Source organism: Drosophila grimshawi, unplaced genomic scaffold (genome assembly GCF_018153295.1).
Source record: "Drosophila grimshawi isolate 15287-2541.00 unplaced genomic scaffold, ASM1815329v1 contig_848, whole genome shotgun sequence".
Classification (NCBI taxonomy): Eukaryota; Metazoa; Arthropoda; class Insecta; order Diptera; family Drosophilidae; genus Drosophila; species Drosophila grimshawi.
In genome coordinates, this window is record NW_025063692.1 from 17,873,326 (window position 1) to 17,892,781 (window position 19,456).

At 41.7% G+C, this 19,456-nt stretch overlaps 4 protein-coding genes across 6 annotated transcripts; 2 read left to right on the plus strand and 2 right to left on the minus strand.

Annotated features, from left to right (window-relative positions):
* The first annotated feature begins 298 nt into the window (after window positions 1–298).
* On the plus strand, window positions 299–3,425 carry LOC6564798 (NADH-ubiquinone oxidoreductase 75 kDa subunit, mitochondrial). The gene is made up of 7 exons (XM_032737927.2): window positions 299–413; window positions 612–799; window positions 858–1,189; window positions 1,480–2,177; window positions 2,240–2,571; window positions 2,644–3,135; window positions 3,205–3,425. Exons 2-7 carry the CDS (start codon window positions 617–619, stop codon window positions 3,373–3,375), a joined length of 2,208 nt encoding a protein of 735 aa, XP_032593818.1. The 5' UTR covers window positions 299–413; window positions 612–616; the 3' UTR covers window positions 3,376–3,425.
* A 2,217-nt stretch (window positions 3,426–5,642) lies between these two features.
* Window positions 5,643–11,303, minus strand: LOC6564797 (thioredoxin reductase 1, mitochondrial). 2 transcript variants are annotated; one of them, XM_032738496.2, is made up of 4 exons: window positions 10,939–11,303; window positions 7,633–7,975; window positions 7,002–7,228; window positions 5,643–6,924 (listed from the first exon to the last, which is right to left on the minus strand). In XM_032738496.2, the coding sequence occupies exons 1-4, from the start codon at window positions 10,958–10,960 to the stop codon at window positions 6,038–6,040; spliced, it is 1,479 nt and encodes a 492-aa protein (XP_032594387.1). In that variant the 5' UTR covers window positions 10,961–11,303; the 3' UTR covers window positions 5,643–6,037. The 2 variants fall into 2 exon arrangements, with proteins under 2 accessions (XP_032594387.1, XP_001991610.1); XM_001991574.3 differs by lacking the exon at window positions 10,939–11,303 and adding an exon at window positions 9,550–10,205.
* LOC6564796 (C-factor) lies at window positions 10,407–12,683 on the plus strand. Of its 2 annotated transcripts, XM_032738497.2 has the most exons (4): window positions 10,407–10,490; window positions 10,574–10,744; window positions 11,837–11,888; window positions 11,947–12,683. In XM_032738497.2, the coding sequence occupies exons 2-4, from the start codon at window positions 10,619–10,621 to the stop codon at window positions 12,510–12,512; spliced, it is 744 nt and encodes a 247-aa protein (XP_032594388.1). In that variant the 5' UTR covers window positions 10,407–10,490; window positions 10,574–10,618; the 3' UTR covers window positions 12,513–12,683. The 2 variants fall into 2 exon arrangements, with proteins under 2 accessions (XP_032594388.1, XP_001991609.1); XM_001991573.3 differs by having other exon boundaries at window positions 10,449–10,744.
* LOC6564820 (putative proline-rich receptor-like protein kinase PERK6) lies at window positions 12,551–13,214 on the minus strand. The gene is made up of 2 exons (XM_001991572.3): window positions 13,036–13,214; window positions 12,551–12,956 (listed from the first exon to the last, which is right to left on the minus strand). The coding sequence occupies exons 1-2, from the start codon at window positions 13,139–13,141 to the stop codon at window positions 12,769–12,771; spliced, it is 294 nt and encodes a 97-aa protein (XP_001991608.1). The 5' UTR covers window positions 13,142–13,214; the 3' UTR covers window positions 12,551–12,768.
* Between the last annotated feature and the right edge of the window lie 6,242 nt (window positions 13,215–19,456).

Sequence of the window (19,456 nt, forward strand, 5' to 3'; positions counted from 1 at the left end):
ATTCTATGTATTCCATTTGAAATAATTCCAACATATTTGGGTTAACTTTCAAATTTAAGTTAAGTACAAGTTGAGTTCAATAATTGCAGTTGCTCAACATTTTTTACAATAGAGTAATAAAAGTCAAATCAAGTATGTAGCAATCATATCAATAATGATAGTTTTCAGATGAAATTTGCAAATTTCTTATTATTAATCGAAGCACACAAATTTTCACAGTCCAAAGCATGAATTTATTTTAATTTTATTTATTTTGCACTTGGAGTTTGAATGCAGCGCGTAGTTGGTCAGCTGTCAAAGAAAAGGTTGGCAACCCTGCGATTACCCTGCGACTGTCAAAAACCACATAAAAAAGTTGTCTGCTCGGTATTAAAAAATTTTTGTGGCGCTGCTAAATATTTTCCAGCATATCGGTAAGTCTTGCTTGTGTTGAGCGATTCCTAGTAAATTAAATTGGAATTGGTAAGCGTTCCCCCGATGAGCTGACAACGAAGCAAGCAGCCTTCATCCAGGCACAAATCGATATGTGGCTGGTTTGCTGCTTTGCAACTTATGTAATTGCGAGCTGAATGTTGATGTTTAGTTGTTTGTCAATTTCTGTTGTGTTGCAGAAAATATGATACGTGCTCCGCTTGTGAAGGCGCTGGGCGCCCTCGGCTCACCCACACACCAGATCGCCAGCCGAGCCGTGCGCACCAGCGCCATTCTGGCCCAAACGCCGGCCAAGGCGCCCGAGAAAATCGAAGTCTTTGTCGATGATATTCCCGTCATGGTGCTGCCAGGCACCACAGTTCTGCAGGTCAGTCAGCATGCCCAGCATGTTCCAAACACTCACTCAAGGATTCTATTTTGTGCAGGCTGCCGCCGAGATTGGTGTAGAGATTCCACGTTTCTGTTACCACGAACGTTTGGCCGTCGCCGGCAATTGTCGCATGTGTCTCGTGGAGGTGGAGAAGAGTCCCAAGCCAGTTGCCGCCTGTGCCATGCCCGTGATGAAGGGTTGGCGCATCAAAACCAACTCGGATCTGACGCGTAAGGCACGCGAGGGCGTTATGGAATTTCTGCTGATGAACCATCCGCTCGATTGTCCCATTTGTGATCAGGGCGGCGAGTGCGATCTGCAGGATCAAGCCATGGCCTTTGGCTCCGATCGTTCACGTTTCACGGACATCAATTACACGGGCAAGCGGTAAGCCGGACAAACAAATCCCAGAAGACAAGAACGCATGAAAGTTTTTTTTTAGCTTCTGGTTTGGGTTTCCCTTCCTTTTCCCCGCCATCGATTTATGAAAGTTGAGATACTTTCAGCTTGCTTTCGAGAAGAAATCAGTTTAATTTTTTCGATTTTTTAATAACAGCCACAGCTTTGAAAAATCGATAAATATCGATTTAGGGCACATTCGGAAGATTTGCAAGCAGTGGCTAGAGGGCACTAGTCGTTTACTTTCGTTAATTCAAACAATTGTAATCGCATTGCAGTGCCGTCGAGGACAAGGACATTGGGCCGCTGGTGAAGACTGTGATGACGCGGTGCATCCACTGCACACGTTGTGTGCGCTTCGCATCGGAAATTGCTGGCGTCGATGATTTGGGAACAACTGGACGCGGCAATGATATGCAAATTGGCACGTATGTGGAGAAGCTATTCCTCACCGAGCTGTCGGGCAACGTGATCGATCTGTGTCCGGTGGGTGCGTTGACAAACAAGCCGTATAGCTTTGTGGCGCGTCCCTGGGAGATACGCAAGGTGGACAGTATCGATGTGCTCGATGCCGTTGGCAGCAACATTGTGGTCAGCACACGGACCAACGAGGTGCTGCGCATATTGCCACGCGAGAATGAGGACGTCAACGAGGAGTGGCTGGCGGACAAGTCGCGATTCGCCTGTGACGGCTTGAAGCGTCAGCGTCTTGTTGCGCCCATGGTGCGCATGCCCAACGGTGAGCTGCAGGCTGTGGAATGGGAGGGTGCACTGATCGCTGTGGCCAAGGCGCTGCAGAAGGCAAATGGTCAGATTGCTGGCGTTGCCGGCCAATTGGCCGATGTGGAGGCAATGGTGGCACTCAAGGATCTGGTCAATCGACTGGGCGCCGAACATCTCGTCACCGAACAGGACTTTATCAAGGGCAGCGGCATCGATGTACGCTCGAGCTATCTACTCAACAGCACCATCGCAGGTGGGTAATTCTTGTGGAGACATCCTTCTTAGATTATCCAATGATATTGATATCGCTTGCAGGTCTGGAGGAGGCTGATGCCGTGCTCCTTGTGGGCACCAATCCGCGTTACGAGGCGCCGCTGGTGAATACGCGTCTGCGCAAGGCATACGTTCACAATGAGCTCCAGATTGCATCGATTGGACCCAATATTGATTTGTCGTATGAGCATCAGAATCTGGGCGCTGATCCCAACATTATTAAGGATGTGTGCAGCGGTCGACATGCCTTCTCCAAGGTGCTCGAGGGCGCCAAGAAGCCAGCTATTATCATTGGCATTGATCTGCTGGAGCGTGCCGATGGTGCCGCGATTCATGCCACCATCGCCGAATACTGTCAGAAGCTCAAGAAGCCAGTGAGTCCAATTTCAGATCAGCTCTCCACACTTGGCTCTCTAATCTAATGTTTCTACTTGATTTTGTTTTAGAATTGGAATGCGTTCAATGTGCTGCATAACAGCGCCTCGCAGGTGGGCGCCTTCGATGTGGGATATCAGCCGGGTGTGCAGGGTGCACTGCAGGCACAGCCCAAGGTGCTCTTCCTGCTCAATGCCGATGCTGGCAAATTGACGCGCGATCAGTTGCCCAAGGATTGTTTTGTTGTCTATATTGGATCGCATGGTGATAATGGCGCCTCAATTGCGGACGCTGTTCTGCCGGGCGCTGCCTATACCGAGAAGCAGGCGATCTATGTGAATACGGAGGGACGGTCACAGCAAACACATCCGGGCGTCTCGCCGCCGGGCATGGCCCGTGAAGATTGGAAGATCATACGCGCTCTGTCGGAGGTGGTAGGCAAACCGCTGCCCTATGACACGCTCGACGAGCTGCGCTCACGTCTCACGGATATTGCCCCGCATCTGACACGCTTCGGGCAACTGCAGCAGACGGACACTGGAGTCGCTGCCCAGGCAACACCTGTAAGTTGATTATTGCTCAGCTGCTTGAAGAATGCCAAATCCTTTGCAATGTGTGTGCTCCTTTTTCAGACTAAATCCATCAGCAGCACACCCATCGATGTGAAGCAGAAGGAGCTGCGCGACTATTTCATGACCGATGCCATTTCGCGTGCATCGCCAACAATGGCCAAGTGCATATCGGCGGTCAATAAGCAGCAACGTCTGGATGAGGCCACCAAGCAGTCGGCGGCGGCCATCTAAGCGAGCTCTGATCTGATCTGATGAATTAACATAATATATAAAATAATTAATGTTGTTTGTTTTTTTTTTTTTGATTTTTTTTCTCTCGTATCTGAAACACTTGCTCTCATTGTCCTTATTGTCCTGGCGAGCAGCAGCAAGCGAAAACAGATCGGAGTGCAAAAGATGCTAAAAAAAAGAAGGAAAAAATGGAAACATGTTTTGCAGGGGGGCGCTGAGCACATTGTTAATTTGTCATTGAAATTGTTAAAAACAAATTTATACAAAATACGCAAATAGGAAAAAAAAACAACAACTTAAACCCAAAATAAACGCGAAATAGAAAAATACTCGATATGCTAATGTATAAATATATATATATAAATATGTGTCTATATCACGAGTCATGGGCTAAATAAAATATACATATATATTATATCTATTTGTATATATATATACCTATATATATCTATATAGTCACCTTGCTCGTGCGCGCTCATCCAATGCACTCTAATTGGTTGCCAACTAGTAAAATATAAATCTTAAATCATAAGGATCTGTTGTGGCGATTTTTTTAATGATACACCATTATGGATTACTAAATGATATATGTCATATATTGAAAATGAAGGTGCTGTATGAATAAAATGAGTTAATTCTTTCTGATCGAATTCGCCGAAGGAAACTAAATAGAGCAGGACAGCTATAGAGAGAGAGAGAGAGAGAGGGAGAAGGCGAGAGTACTTTGCCTAGGAACTAATATTTTGGCGTGGGTGTCTAAAAGAGTTGAACAATTAAATCATGCCTAAATTATTAAAATGCTTAAGATTTGCGTAATGTTAAATTATGTAATTGTTTTTAAGGCGTTCTTTGTGCGAAAGAAAGAGAGCATGCGTTCCCTTTCATTTTGTTATTGTTCCATTATGGCCGATATCTTAACGAATATAATAAAATATGCTATGAATTCGGTTTTTGTTTATAAGTGTTAAAGGTTCAAGTGAAATAATAATTTGTAGGTGCTTGAAGTGTTAAGTGAATCAACAAGGATTGGCTAATGTTGCCTCGATTGCAGACGAGACAACAACTAAAGACAGGATTAAAATTATGCCGTTGTTGTTGTTGCTGGTGAGTATCTTATTGTTGTATTCTATTTATATATTTAATGTCAGCTAATATCAGTCGAAAAGTAATAAACAGATTCAATTAAAGAATACATATTTTTGGGGGTATTTAAAGGAAAAATGGCCCATGTATTGCAGGTATTGGGAAAAGCCCAGAAAAAACCCAAACAGACCAAAAAATAGTTGGCTAGAATTAGTTAAAGCCAACCACTCGAAACGGTTCATGCAAGGAATAATTAGTAGTGCAGCGATTAAGAGAAGGTTGAGAAAAGCTAAAGACGGAATTTTGAATCTCATTGAAAAAATCAAAATAAACTCTGTAAAAATTATTTAAGTAAATTTGGCATGATTAAGAAATGACACCAATGAGTGAGCTAGAGCTGGTTACAGGTTATCTCCTAGTTGGGCATTTACTTCTTGCTGGCTGAATGAATCGTATATTCCTCAACCGACCTCGAGCATGAAATTTGGAACAAATTGTGGATTTTACTGCTAGTTGCTAATAGATCTGGACATATTAGGAAAACGGATAAAGTTATCGATAAAATCAAGTATATTTGTATTATATTACATATATATAGTATATATCCCATTTCCCGGGCCATAGGGATATAGCTGGGAACGCAGCAAGCGAGAAAAGGGGCAGAGAGGCCTTGAATAGGGCCAGAACCATTTTGTGGCAACTTAGAAACGAAGAGAGACAGAGGCGACAATGGAGCTGGGCAGAGACACCTGGACTCCGATAACCATGGGGAAGACCAGGCATAGAATACTTACCAGTCTATTGACAGGACACTGTAGACTAAGAAGTCACCCAACTATACTAGGTATTTGTAGGATTTATGCAACCGAGGACGTATCCTCAATAGAGTGTGTTGCCTTAATCAGGAAAAGATGCAGCACCCTGGGGATGCATGTTACGAGTTTCAAGGACATAGTAGACATCAGCCCAACAAAGATTCTAAAATTTGTGCAGGAGCTGGGGTTGATGGAGGAGCTATACTCAGAAAAGGGCACAATAGATCTAGTATGTCGCAGTGCACGTAACCCAATTATATTAATATACCCCATTGGAACAGGCGTTGTTTGCTTCAGGTTTAAGTCCGTAAATAACACAATTTTTTTTTTGTATGTGGGTGAAAAAAATTCTATTTCATACCGTAAAAATACAGATTATTATTTTTTATTATAATATTTAATGTTCATACATAACGTAATTTCGTAATTTTGAGTGAAGGCAGCACGCTTAAAGCATTGATGGATGATAATCCCACTTGGACGCTTCAGTTCGACTAAAGTTCAAATGTCCAGCGCGTTTCTCTAAACGTTAGCTGCTCTATTGTTTATATGTCTGTATGTGTGTGTGTGTGGGGGTGTGTATACATGTGTTACCATCGAAACTAAATTAAGCCTTGAACATTGAGCGCTCTAAAGCGGCAGCAACTCCGAATCCGTTTGGTGTCCCCAGCCAGCTAACCAGATATACATATGGTGTGGGTGTGTGTGTGTGTGGATATTAATGCGTGTCTGTGTTTATGGGGATAAGGCAAGTATGATCCCGTTTAGCTGCAGCAGCTGGCAGGCGTTGGATCCAGGCCAGAGCGCTTGGTAATGCTGAGACGTGTAAACTCCTCGGCAGTTGTCGGATGAATGCCGACGGTGTTCATCAGCGTTGGTATGGTTAGGCCGGATTTGAGGGCGGCTGCAAATCCTTGGATAACTTCACCGGCAACTGGTCCCAGATAATGGAGGCCATAGACGCGCTGATCGCCGTGGCGCTGGGCGACAGCCTTCACATAGCAATAGCGTACACTCTTCTGGGGTATAAAGAACTCGGTCGGTTTGTAATAGCCATGGAATACCTCGATCTCATCGGCGCCGTGCGCCTTGACCGCATCCTCCTCGCTGAGACCGACGCAGGCGTATTCGAGCGGTGTGAACACTGTGGTCGCCACATCCGCATAATCCATGCGCAGATCAGAGTCGGCATAGAGGCGACGTGCCAACAGACGTCCGGCAAGTACGGCCACTGGGGTCAGTTCCGGCTTGCCATGGATAATATCGCCGACAGCATAAATGTGGGGCACATTGGTTGCCTCATCGCAGTCGACCTGAATCTTGTCGTTGTGGGCCAGCACACCAGCATTGGGCAGATTTAGATCATCGACGAGACCCTTTCGGCCAACGGCCCAGAGTACAGTATCAAAGACATCGCTACCGATCTCACCGGTCTCCGTGCACTCGTACTTGACCAGGAGGCGGCCATCCGGCTGCTTCTCAACGGACAGTGGCACCGTTCTACGCAAGAACGGTATGCCGCGCTCCTCCATGGAGGCGGCCACCAAATTGGCCATTTGCTGATCAAAGCCGCGCAACACAATCGAACGCACCATAACTGTCGGCTCATAGCCCAGTCCCTTCAAGAAGCCAGCGCACTCCAAGCCAATATCTAAAAAGGATTACATTAGAGCACATTTGAAATATGTGTGAGGCAAGAGGTGGAGGAGGAATAAGAGAGAGACTTACAGCCTGCGCCGACGACAAGAGTCTTGCCGGGCTCGCGGTCCAAACTGAATAGATCATCGCTAGTGATGCCATACTCAACGGCGCCGGGAATATTCGGATAGCGGGGACGGCCACCAACGGCAATAACGAAAGTCTGGGCGGTAATTGTGCGATCGCCATTCTTCAGCTTAGCGGACAGCGTATGTGGATCGACAAACGAGCCCAGGCCATTGATGTACTCGACTTTTCTGTGTGTGAGTAGGATATAAATATAATAAGTAATATCTATTATATGTCTATATACATACAGTTGCGAAACAAATAATGGCACCACACTCACAACGAATGTTTTTTCTTATTTATTTATAAGTTTAAAAAACTTATGAATACGTTCTGAGATGTGAAAGAAGACTCCTCTTAAAAAAAAGTGAGAAAGAAAAAACTAAAATTGAATAAACCATAATTAAATAGCAACATTTATCAGGTGCTGCTATTATTTCTTTAGCTACTATTTAGCACTTTTCTCTAAATAATATATTTAAAATCAAAATTTGAAAAAACTGCAAAACTAATGTTTTGTGTTTTTGGTGCAATTCTTTTTTGACGCAACTGTATACTATATAGATATGTATATGGATCATAGACTACATACTTGTCGCGCAGATCGACGCGTGTCACCCAGTTGACAGACTTGATGTGATTCTGCACCGAGGAGACGAGCTTCTTCCAGTCGGGCTTGATCTTATCATCGACATTCCAGCCATAGGCGGCTGCCTCATGGACAGCTTCGCCGAGGAGCGAGGCCTGATGCATCAACTTTTTGGGTATGCAGCCGACATTGACACAGGTGCCGCCCACGCCCCATTTGGTGCCAATTGGCGTTGGCTTCACATAATCCAGGCAGGCGACGCGTGCCCCATTTGCCACAGCCTCCTTGGCGCAGGCCAAGCCACCAGAACCGCCGCCAATCACAACCAGATCGTAATCGTAGCTGCCTGCAATGGAAACACGCACAAGTTGAAATTTGTAAATATATATTAATTATATGTTTATATAAATATGTATATATAGGTGGATGAGGCGGTCAGTTTATGACTACCCTGTGGCAGCTTCGTCTTCTTCTCTCGTAATCTTATATCTATATAGGCGGATCGATAAATGCTGCGTCCCTCGGACGACATTTCGTCCGCCTGCGATGCGGGCACAAACTCAAATAGATGCATATGTTGTCGAGCACAATGTGCCACACAACAACGACTGAATTCTCGCCGCTATTTGTTGTCCCTGTTCCACAACTGGTGTTGTTATCCTGCAATTATCAATTGTACACGTGTCCCGGTGCAAATCAATGTGAAGCAATCAACCGGAGACTCCGCCTTTGGTTTGTATGCGGTTTGCTTTGGACTCCCAAAAATACATTGTTTGCCATGGTTACCAGGCGACTGGCGACTACCATATATTTATTACTCGCTTTGGGATTTACTCGAAAGGGAGGCGGACTGGGCAGCTGGGCATTGCCAGAACTAACGAGGAGCGGTGCTTGATAAAGAGGCGTTGCCAGCCCATTGAACAAATAATAATGTATAATGCATGCACACAAGTCTGGCATCTCTTTGGTTTTTTTGTTTGTTTCTTTATCACTTCCGTTTGCTTAAGCAAAAGGCCAATTGGAATTGAATGTTGTTTCTGATAAGCGTATGACAAAGAATTGAATAAATGGACTTATCGAGCCATAAAACCAACTAAGAAATTAGCATTTATGCAGCGTATATATTGATATATACCTATGTATATATAGTATATAAGATTGCATACATTAAGCTGCATTTATGGAGCTTCAAATTAGCATAAAAATTTAACCGAGCAGTGTTAGTTGCGGTTGTGGGGACGAAAGGGTCCACAAATACAGATAAAGTAACAAGTTCTCTTTGACCCGTTCCACCTTCCCCTCTGACAACGGTCAACAGCAGACGTTGCAAACTCGATTGCATTTCGATAAATGCATATGATCACTTTCACGATGACAGAGTGTTATTCGTGTGAATGATGATTATCAGTATGCTGGATGACGTAATCTCTTGTCTATCTCCCTTCCTCTTTATACTTGTGCTATGCACTGCGGATTGCGATTGTGAAATACCAATAAAGATATTCTCCAACATTCTCGCAGCCAGCAATCAGTGGTGCATCTTGTGAAATAAGTAGAGATAAAAAAAGGCACAAGTATACAAGTTAGAAAGTTGTTACCAAATGCCCTTAAGCTGACCGCATGATCGTGACTATGCAGAAAGAAAAAAAAAACTTTGCCCATGTAAAACAACTGACACAAAAGCCGGCGAAAAAAAAATCGATTGACGTTCGATAAGTTAAGGCAAAGCGTACGTGTAGCAGCGCAGAGCAGTGCGGGGGCGCTTCACATAGTTAATAAATGTACATGTACATGTGATAAAGACAGACAGTAAAAGCCGCCATTGTGGTTGGGTTTGAGTTGCCAACTGTGAATTGTGTATTTTGATCTTCTCATAGAGTTGCGAATTATTGTTTGTGCTATTGGCTTGGCTTAGCTTACCTCGCAGTGTTTTAATCTTGCGCACGGGCTGCTGATACATGGCCTGCCTATCGCAGTGGGGATGATTAAAGGGTGGCACATTGATGCCGGTTGCACTGGTCGAGCCATCGGCGGAGATACGCGAACTGCGGCTGGTGCCCTTCTCTGCGACAGCAGTATTAGTTGGCTTCATTGTTGTTAGATTTCTATGCTGTTGTTGCTGATAATTGTTACTGAACGTGTGGTGTAGACTATTGGCAGCGATTGTTTTTGACGCACTTGACGTAAATATCGTTGCATGCTGTCGTCGCACTAACGTTACACAAAATCTCGAATTCCACAATGTAAGCGACATATTTGCAGGTGTATAAATTATAAATATTTATGTTGAAGCACGTCTGCCCGCAGGAGAGTTATGGTGTAAAAATTCTCAAGCTGAATTGGTGAAATCACAGACGCGCAGTTAAAACAAAAATAAAAAGAGACGTCGTCGTCGTCGTCGTCGTCACGGCGCTTGGAATGAGTGGAAAGTATGGGCAGCGACACTCGCTACGTAACAGCAGCAGCAGCAGCAGTAGCAACGCTGCTGAACGCGAATGCGAGTCGAAAGCGAAACCAACGAAGATGATGACGGCTGCTTTATTTAGGGTCGTCAAACACTTATGTTAAACCAAAAATTCGTCTAAAACGCACAAAAAATAAACAACATTTGCATTTATATAATTGCCTCCTGGAAATACATAATAGCAACAGTTGGTTAGTCGTCGTCACAAGGTTGCCAATCCGTATGCTTATCAATTTATTTGCGAACAGCTCTCTGGCAACTCTGTCAGCTGCCGCCGGCCGCTTTGCCGAATTGTTCTCTAAAATAGAAATGTGCGATAAACGCAATCACAAAAAGAAGCTAACGTTGCCAGCCTCGAGGAGCGCGTAATAAGCAGCACAGTGTGCCAGTTTACGTTGTCTGTGTCAGTTTCATTTTCAACTTTAGCTTCGACACTAAATTTTACTGTTTTATTGTGTTTAATCTCAATTACACGATTAGATTTCGTGACGAACTCAAGTGGAAACAACAGCAAAGACAATAAGGATGAAATCCATTTTAATAACGGGTTGCAATCGTGGGCTGGGATTGGGTCTGGTGAAGGCGTTGAACGCATTGCCGGAGCCGCCCCAGCATCTTTTTACGACTTGTCGCAACTTGGAGCAGGCCACAGTAAGTAAAAGAAAAAAATGCCAACAATTCATGACTCATGCGAAAGAAACTACGCGAATTAAAAAGCAAAAATATATGGCAACAACACTAGCCTAACCCGTCTATCCGTCCCTTCGTCCGCAACGATGACAGAACCACGGAGAGCAATTAAATTATTCTCGTCTGCTGGCATCACCCAGCTCCGACTTACTCACCTTTACCATCTACGGGCGCCATGTTTTGCAGTCTGGGCAAGTGCTTCAGGCTAATAAGCAAGATTAGTAGATATTTCCAAATATTTAATATTGAGTAGGAGAACACACTTCAACTGCGGCCGCAGAATACACAAGAACACACTATTAACAAGCTCGAAATTTGTTAGAGGCGAATAGCTATAAAAATCGGCTGCTCCGCGTCACACTCTCGTCAGCAAACGCAAATGCGAAATAAGCGGTAAACTTTTTGCAATTGCTTTTACGCTTTCGGTTCGATGCTTTGACTTGGGCTTCGATACTCTTGCAGTTCACTTTCCAGTTGTGGAACGCAGAACATGCCGGCGCTTAGCGAGCAAGTATCGATGCTCTTGTATTGTGTTGTTAAATGCCTGCTTTCAGACCACAAACAAAAGTTATCGATAATGAAAAACTGCATGTAAAAAACGCTGTGATTCAGCTCGCTTCAGAACTGAAATCAACACTGTTAACTGACTGTTAACATGTGTTGATATTGTGAACAGTTGTTCGTTGGTGTCGAAAGAACAAAATTAGTATATTCCAACGGGGCTTATCGGCAAATAAATCGGCGCGTGCTTCTTTCCAAATCATCATTTTTTATTCTAATTTATAATGTGTTTAAATTTAGTGAGCAAAATCTGAAATAAAATGTACATCTATCGCTGGTTTTTCGATACAGCAAAAATGATCTTGTTTTCCCAATTAACGGCTTAAATGATCGAAGAATATCGATACGGATATCGATACTATTGCCAACAAAATACTTATCGGTATATGTTTTAACGGATATATTAAAAGAAAACTTGATCCGTTTATTTTTGCCAGCGTCATTTATGTAAAGCAATAAATATATTAAATTTTTTCGTTTTTTCTTCTTTAGGAATTGCAGGAACTGGCCAAGAAGCATTCGAACATACACATTCTTGAGATTGGTAAGCGTCTAAATATAAAAAAAATTGGAGATTAACTTTTAGCTCTCTGTTTTGTCAGATCTGAAGAACTATGGTGAATACGATAAACTGGTTGGCCAAATTAGCGCTGTAACCAAAGATGCCGGCCTTAATGTGCTCTTCAACAATGCCGGCATGGCGCCTAAGTCAGTGCGCCTTGCAGCCACCCGAGAGCAGGATCTGATCAGTACGCTGCACACAAATACCGTTGCTCCAATAATGTTGACCAGAGCCTGTCTGCCACTCCTCAAGCAGGCATCGGTGACCAACGAGGCCGAGTTGATGGGTGTCAGGCGTGCCGCCATCATCAATATGAGCTCCATTCTCGGCTCCATCGAGTCGAATGTGGAGGGTGGCATGTATGCATATCGCACATCGAAGGCGGCTCTGAATGCGGCCACTAAATCGATGAGCATCGACTTGAAGCCACAGAGCATACTCTGTATCAGCATGCATCCCGGCTGGGTGCGCACCGACATGGGCGGCGGCAATGCACCGCTGGATGTGGACACGAGCACTAAACAGATTGTGGACACCATCTGTCAGCTGAACGAGTCGCACAATGGCGGTTTCTATCAATACGATGGCGCCCAGTTGCCCTGGTAAAAATATACCAAACAAATATGTAATTGGAAATTGACATCTTTCAAATGGGGAATTGATTTAATTTGTTTCTGTTCTGTTCTGTTCGAATCCCTTATGCAAATTCGTAGTCCGTATATATCGACCATTGTACATATGTGTGTATATATATATAAAAATACATTTTGTTTTCGATCTATGTGTCTATTATTGTTGGGGTGTTAAAGAATTCTCAGGGAATCACAAGTTACATTTAATTCCGACGAAGAGCGTTGCCAGATCAGAGTGGCGGTGGCAATTGTCTGTTTTGGGATTGATTGCCCTCATTTCCATTCCCGTTTTCGTTTCCGTTCATGGGATGGGCGACGCGTTTGCGCAGATCGAGACGAGGACGTCGATTGCTGGCGTTGCTCGTGCCGTCCGTGCTGCTGATTGGCGGCGGATCATTCCATCCGGGTGTGAGTGAACCTAACAGCCCGAAGAGCGAGACAAACAATAGTAGTTTGTAAAATAAAAAAAAAACTATCAAGCAAGCTTTGAGTTTTACCTGGAAAGGCGCCAGTGGGTGCAATGGTTTGACCCATTGGTGGTGGTGGCTGCTGTTGTTGTGGCTTTGTTGCATCTGCTGGTGGCAGCGGCGGCGGCGGCGTCATCTTTATCACTAATGCATTTAACGCTTGCGACTTTCTGGCTGTTTATCTGTTTACAACTAGCTGTCAGCTGTTTTGCTCAATTTGGTCGGTTTTATTATTGTTGTTGTCCTTGTTGCTTCGTGTCAACAATTATTAGGCAACTTCACGTGAGTGAAATTTTTGCGTGCAGCCGACTTCACGTGACTGCGCAGTTTGCGTGCAGCCAACTTCACGGACATGCGCTGAAGCGAAGGCCCCATTTTAAATTTCAAACGTTAATTTGATTAAGAAACGGCACAAATTGCAAATGTATAAGAAATTTGTAAATACTAATAATGCTAAGAGTATTTAGATTACCTATTTTTCATGTAATACAGCAAACTGACAACGTAACATTTGTTATTATCTCCTATGACAATGGCAATTTTGAATTTAAATAATGCTATTATTATAAAAATTGTCCTGTCTTTGCGGAATTAATACAATTACCTGTAAATAATGTTCTTTTATTTTGATGTTCTGATATAGCAAGCTAATAGCTTTACGTTATTTTGTTAGCTGAACATACGTAAATGCAATTATTCCATGCATATTTAGGGCTTCTCTGGAAACCTTAATACTGGAATAAGTAAATTTAAGTCAACCTAATTGTCAGTGCATACAGGGCATGTTTGTAATAATATAGAAAACTGATATACATGCAGATTTGAACACTTAGAAGGAATGGATTTAGTTATTATAATATTTGTTTCTATTGATATGGCTTGATGTTATCTGGTCTCTTACAATAGCCGCTGTCACACGCACAAGAGTCTTTTGAATCTAATCTTGTGCAGTGGCCAGCAGCTCCAATAAGCTCCGATTATTGAGCGCCATTCATATTTCACTGTGTGCCACTTAAAAATTAGTTTTGACTGTCATCAACTTACTCGTCCTGTCCTCCATTTGAAGAGAACTTCGATATGGGCGTATTTGATGCAATTTCAATCGTGCTGAATTAATGATAAGCCACACAGGGGCCGACATTTGTTTTAGTTCCCAATCGAAAGTTGGTGACACTCTTTTGAATTGTTGATATGAAACTTAAAATTCGAAGCGCTTATTGATTTTCAATTGTGGTCGTCCTGTGGTCTTCATTAATAATAAATGCAACAAATTGAAAGCTAATAACAAAGATTATACAAAATTTGCTGCACTTTGCGCTTCCATTAACTGACATCAAATTTTATTTGATTTGCTTTTGAAAACTTGCCATGTAAATCGATGATTTTTCCAGGAGTCAAAATTCAATTTCACAAATTTACAAAAAAAAAAAAACAATATATGTGTTAAGTTGTATATTTTTGCTGTATCCTTATTTGATGCAGTGTGAGCACTTGAAAAAAAATTATTTACATATTTTTAAATAATATGCTTTTCTAGCCAATGCAAAATTATTGTTGCTGACTAATGTTGCTGGTTGCTGCTCGTCGCTGTTGTCGTTTAATTAAGAATATTTAACTGAGACAATGTTCAGGCCAACGGGCGGCTTTTATAGTTGCAGGTGAGCCACATTGCCACATGAAGTCGACGTCGGCGTCGGTTTCGTCGTCGCCGTCGCCGTCAGCGTAAGCGTTTTTCTCTGTTCACGTCGCATCCCTCAAGTGGCAAAGTTGCTGTTGTTCCTGTCGCTGCCTCTTGTTTTTTTTGTTGTTGTCATCAATTTCTTCAACTGCCCGCATATGCGTGTGTATACACACACACACACACATGCACCTACGTGTCGGGCGAATGCAAGCCGCAGTCTCAGATGTGTGTGTGTGTGTGTATAGGTTTGTGGTTGTGACTTTGTAATACATATCATTATTGGGCAGTGTGTACAGTAGTCACTGATATATAAGCATTGTCTAGAAATGAGTTTTGTTCTTATATTATTATTATTCATTGATTTTTTCGTTGAATATCATTTGTTTATTCAACCAGAGACAAGTAAAACTCTAATAGTATAATTAATTAAGTATTCATTTTTGCATTAAAAATGCAGAAGTCATAATCATTATTCATATATATTATCATTATTATAAATATAAATCAAATAATTCGCAAGTAATAATTTAACTGAAAAATAGCAGCAAAAAATGTTAAATAAATAAATAAATAAACTCTTTGTTGCAAGAATCCGCTGTAAAAATCATTGGCTATGAGTATAATTTACAAATCAATTTATAAGAAAGTCGTATCGTCGAGGTATCACTGTATATATTAGTGCAAGCAAACAGTCGCTGCCTAGTTTTAGGCGCTAGTTCGACTGCAAATCAAAAATGAAGGCAAGCAACAGCATTTGAACAAGAAAACAGACAAAGAAGAAGAAGAAGAAGAACATCGTGGAGGACGGATAGAAAGAGCCCCCCCCCCCACATTGGAATGGGGCTCTTCAAGTCAAAAGGAATCATTGAGGCAGGTTGCTCGACGCTGAAGCCCAGTTCCAAAAGGAAAAACAAAAAGAACAAAAAAAAAAACAAGGCAACTGGGAAATATGATGCCGCCACGAGCGATGTAATTGCAACTCCACTGGCCACTGGCACTTGCCACACTTGCAACAATATTGCATGCACCACTATAGGGTGGTTAACTCGACAGCGGTTTGAGTGGGGTGCAATCTGTAGGAAACCTCGTGTTGACCAAGCTAACAAAAATTAAATAACATTGTTCTATGCATGCATGTGACACCTTTAACTGACCCCACACACCCCAAACGCCCCTCACTATACAGCCCCTAGCTGCCAGTGCCACGCCCACGCCCACGCCCACGTCCTATCGACAATCACTTGTATGGCATCGCATCGTTTGGAATGCTTCGCTGCGCTGCGCCCGTACAACGGGGCCTGATGTGTGACCGTGTGGGGAATCTCAACAAGGTAACAATCAGCAAGCGGCCAGCAGCTTAGCACCCTGCCATGGGCATGGTGTACGGCGTGTGTGTCTGTATGAGAGAGACACAGAGAGAGAGATAGAGGGAGAGAGAGAGAGGGGGAGTGTTGCTGGACGGCGCTTAGTGAAAATGGCGTGTATCAAGTGACAGATTGTCTGCGGCAAAGAGGCCAATAGAGTGGCACTATTGCTATTCTTCTTCTTCTTCTATTGCTTCTGTTTGTTCCGCTTGTGCTTCTTCTGCTTCTGCCTCATGTGCAGTTCTTCTTCTTCTTCTTCTTGTTCTTGCTGTTTGCTGCCTTGTGAAACCATAATTTTCAAAGCAGGTGACAGCCAAATACAATTGGCATGCTACCCACACCCACACCCACCCACACACCCACACACACACACACACATGCACATTGCTTGTAAAACAAAAAAAAACGCTGGCAACACTTTTTGACATCTGCTTTTTGTTACTGATTTTCCCGTGGCAAGTTTCCTTGACCACCTGTGACACCTGCTCGTATTTAGACTACTCCCGATTAGTATCAAACAATGAAATAAAATATGCAAATCTGAGCTATGCATAAATAAATTTGCTCAGACAATGCATTTGCCTGATTCATGAAGCTTGTTGCCTTGCTGGCCCTCAAAAAGTATGCTACATCAACTGAGAAAATTAAACAAAAATCGTGCAGATTTTCCATATATTGTCATATTTCTATATTTTCCCTCATATCATATATATATATAGCAGTTATACGGCTGTATGAAAACCCTTTAACAATCAGAAAGCTATTGAAAGGATTTATAATACTTTCAATTGATATAATTTTTTTCGACGGTAGAAGAGACTTAAAACTTGGAATAAATATTTGTGTCAGGTAAAGTGTTATAATTGTGATGTTAGGAAATCGATAGCATCGTTAAATGCACTGCAATAAAACCACATATCTCTCATAATTCTAAAGGTAAATTCATTAAACACATTTTTTTTTTATCACGGTCCTTCGGAAATGTCTATTTCTCGCGCCGTTTGTGAGCTAGAGTCATCAAAATTGTAAAATACATTCCTAAGAACCGGCTAAGATTGTTGATTTATTGGCCACGCCCATTGCCGCCCACACAAATCGCGAAAACCTATATCACCCACAAGTCGAGGCACGCCCCGAATGTTTTCTTTGCCACCTGTTCTGTTCCCACTTCTTTGTTCCTCAATTGCCGCGTCCAATGTTTTAACCAAAATTATCCCTGAATGTGTTATACGTAAGCGAAGAGTGAAATTTGTTTCACAAGTCTTCAACAAGGCATATTTAAGTTCAACTTCTTGGCATAAGTATTATTATTGAAAATTGTTTATTAATTTAAATAAGAGACTTTCTTCTTTTATTATCCGATTCAAGTAATTTAAAAATAGTTTCATTATAATTAAGATTATTGCATTCAAAAATATATATTTAAGTTATGTGAACAATATTAATTATAAACTATAATGAATAGTTTCTTTTTTTTAATGAAGTCGTGTGGAAGTTTGGACTCATTCGTATAAGTGCATTTTGGCTAAGTATATTTATCCGTATTTCGAGCGAAATATTCTGTTTTCCAATGGTCTAATCATGTTCATTGAATTGGCTTGGGTTCATATCTTAACAAGTATCCCAGTTTTCGTTTGTCATCGTATTTTAGTAAGATTTTTATTATTAATCTTCCATCTGTGGTCATCTTAACTTTATTCCATTTTTGTGGCCTTCATACACAACTCATAACGCATTAAAGAAAGAGATACCTTTAAACATAACATCAACTTTCCTTAACACTAAGCTACAAATATATAATCAGTTTTTGGTCTGATTCCTGGGTTTCCACAATCCTTACAATTAATGATGGTTAATTTTGTGTATATATAAAAAATAAAAGCACACTTTACCTGCAGCCAGCGAAAAACATATTCAAATTTTAAATATAATTCGATTTTTAAAAATTATTGACTGTTTTCAGTGCACATTAAATAAATAAATGAGCATAGTGTAAGGTAGGACGGCTGTTGGCCAGAACAAAGCGCCAACTGCATACAAACCCCAACAAACTAGCCAACTAACACATTGACAAATGAAATATCAATCAATATTCATTTAATAACATCGTCAATATTAAATGAGCACATTGACAGACAAATGGACGGACTGACAGCATAAGCGACTTTCGCTTTTGTAGGGGAAGTGAATCTTGAACGTATTGAGAATGGGTAAAGATATAAATATAATAAAGTTGTGCAACAATATTTAATAGGAAGAAGAAAGCATCGTCGAACCCAAAAAATAAATAAATAAATAAATATATATATATATATGTATATATATACATGCCGATTTCATAGACAATAAGAGCTATGAGTTCTCGTATTTCATATGCAGATGCAGTTCATTTGAAGTAATCGGTAACTTTCACAGTACCCTCAAAATCGATAAAAATCATGTATCGATAGCAATAACAACACAATTTTCATGTGTGAATCGAGTAGAAACAAATATGTTTATGGATTATAAATGCTGAGCAGAAATGCATAACTAAATGGGAAGAAATCAGCAAAGATTTCATAAAATCGTCATACATTTGGCGCCAAGCTTAATTCACATTATTATACTGAAAGTATATATTCTACAACCAGGGCTCCTATTTTCTTAGTTCCAGAGTACATTTTTCTAAGATTCATAAAAAATATGTCAAATTTTCAGCATGCTTTTATTTTATGTATACACACAGAACTTTAACATTGGGTTTTTTTTTGTTAATTATACTTCTATATTATTAATTAATTTTAATATTATTAAGATTTTAATTTCACCACATTTTTTATAGTTTGTAAAATGGGGTGGGACCGGAACCATTCGCTTGTGAGTTAAGTGACTTTCCACTGAGCTACGCGGCCCCTAAAAAAAAAGTAACAGCTAAACTCCAAAATGGCAGTCAATAAAGCAACGAATTAATTAAAAAAAAATTAAAAAATATCTTAGAAATATTTTCTATAATTTACAAATATAATTCTGAAACGTTTCAACGGTATTTTTCTAGTTTTCGGGGCGATTGTTTTAACATTTCAGGGCGATATATATATTTTTTTTGTGTTCATATCCCGGCCGGGTGCAGGGTATCTGCTAGACGAGCTTGCCCTACTCGAGCAATCTTACATTGTTTTTTAAAAGGGTTGAAGAGGGTGCTGAAGGGGGGGTGTTTGGTGCGAGCACGTCAAACGTGTCCTTATCGGCGGTGGGCGAGAGAGGGCGTAGATACAGTGGGGGCGTGGTGTGGCGTGAGGTCGGGTCGGGTCATGAGCAGTGGAGGTCAAAGTTGCAAAAGTAACTTGGCAAAATGTTTGCAGCCTTCGCAGAGTTACGCGATTGGAGGACATGATCAGTATATGTATGTGTATATGTATATGTA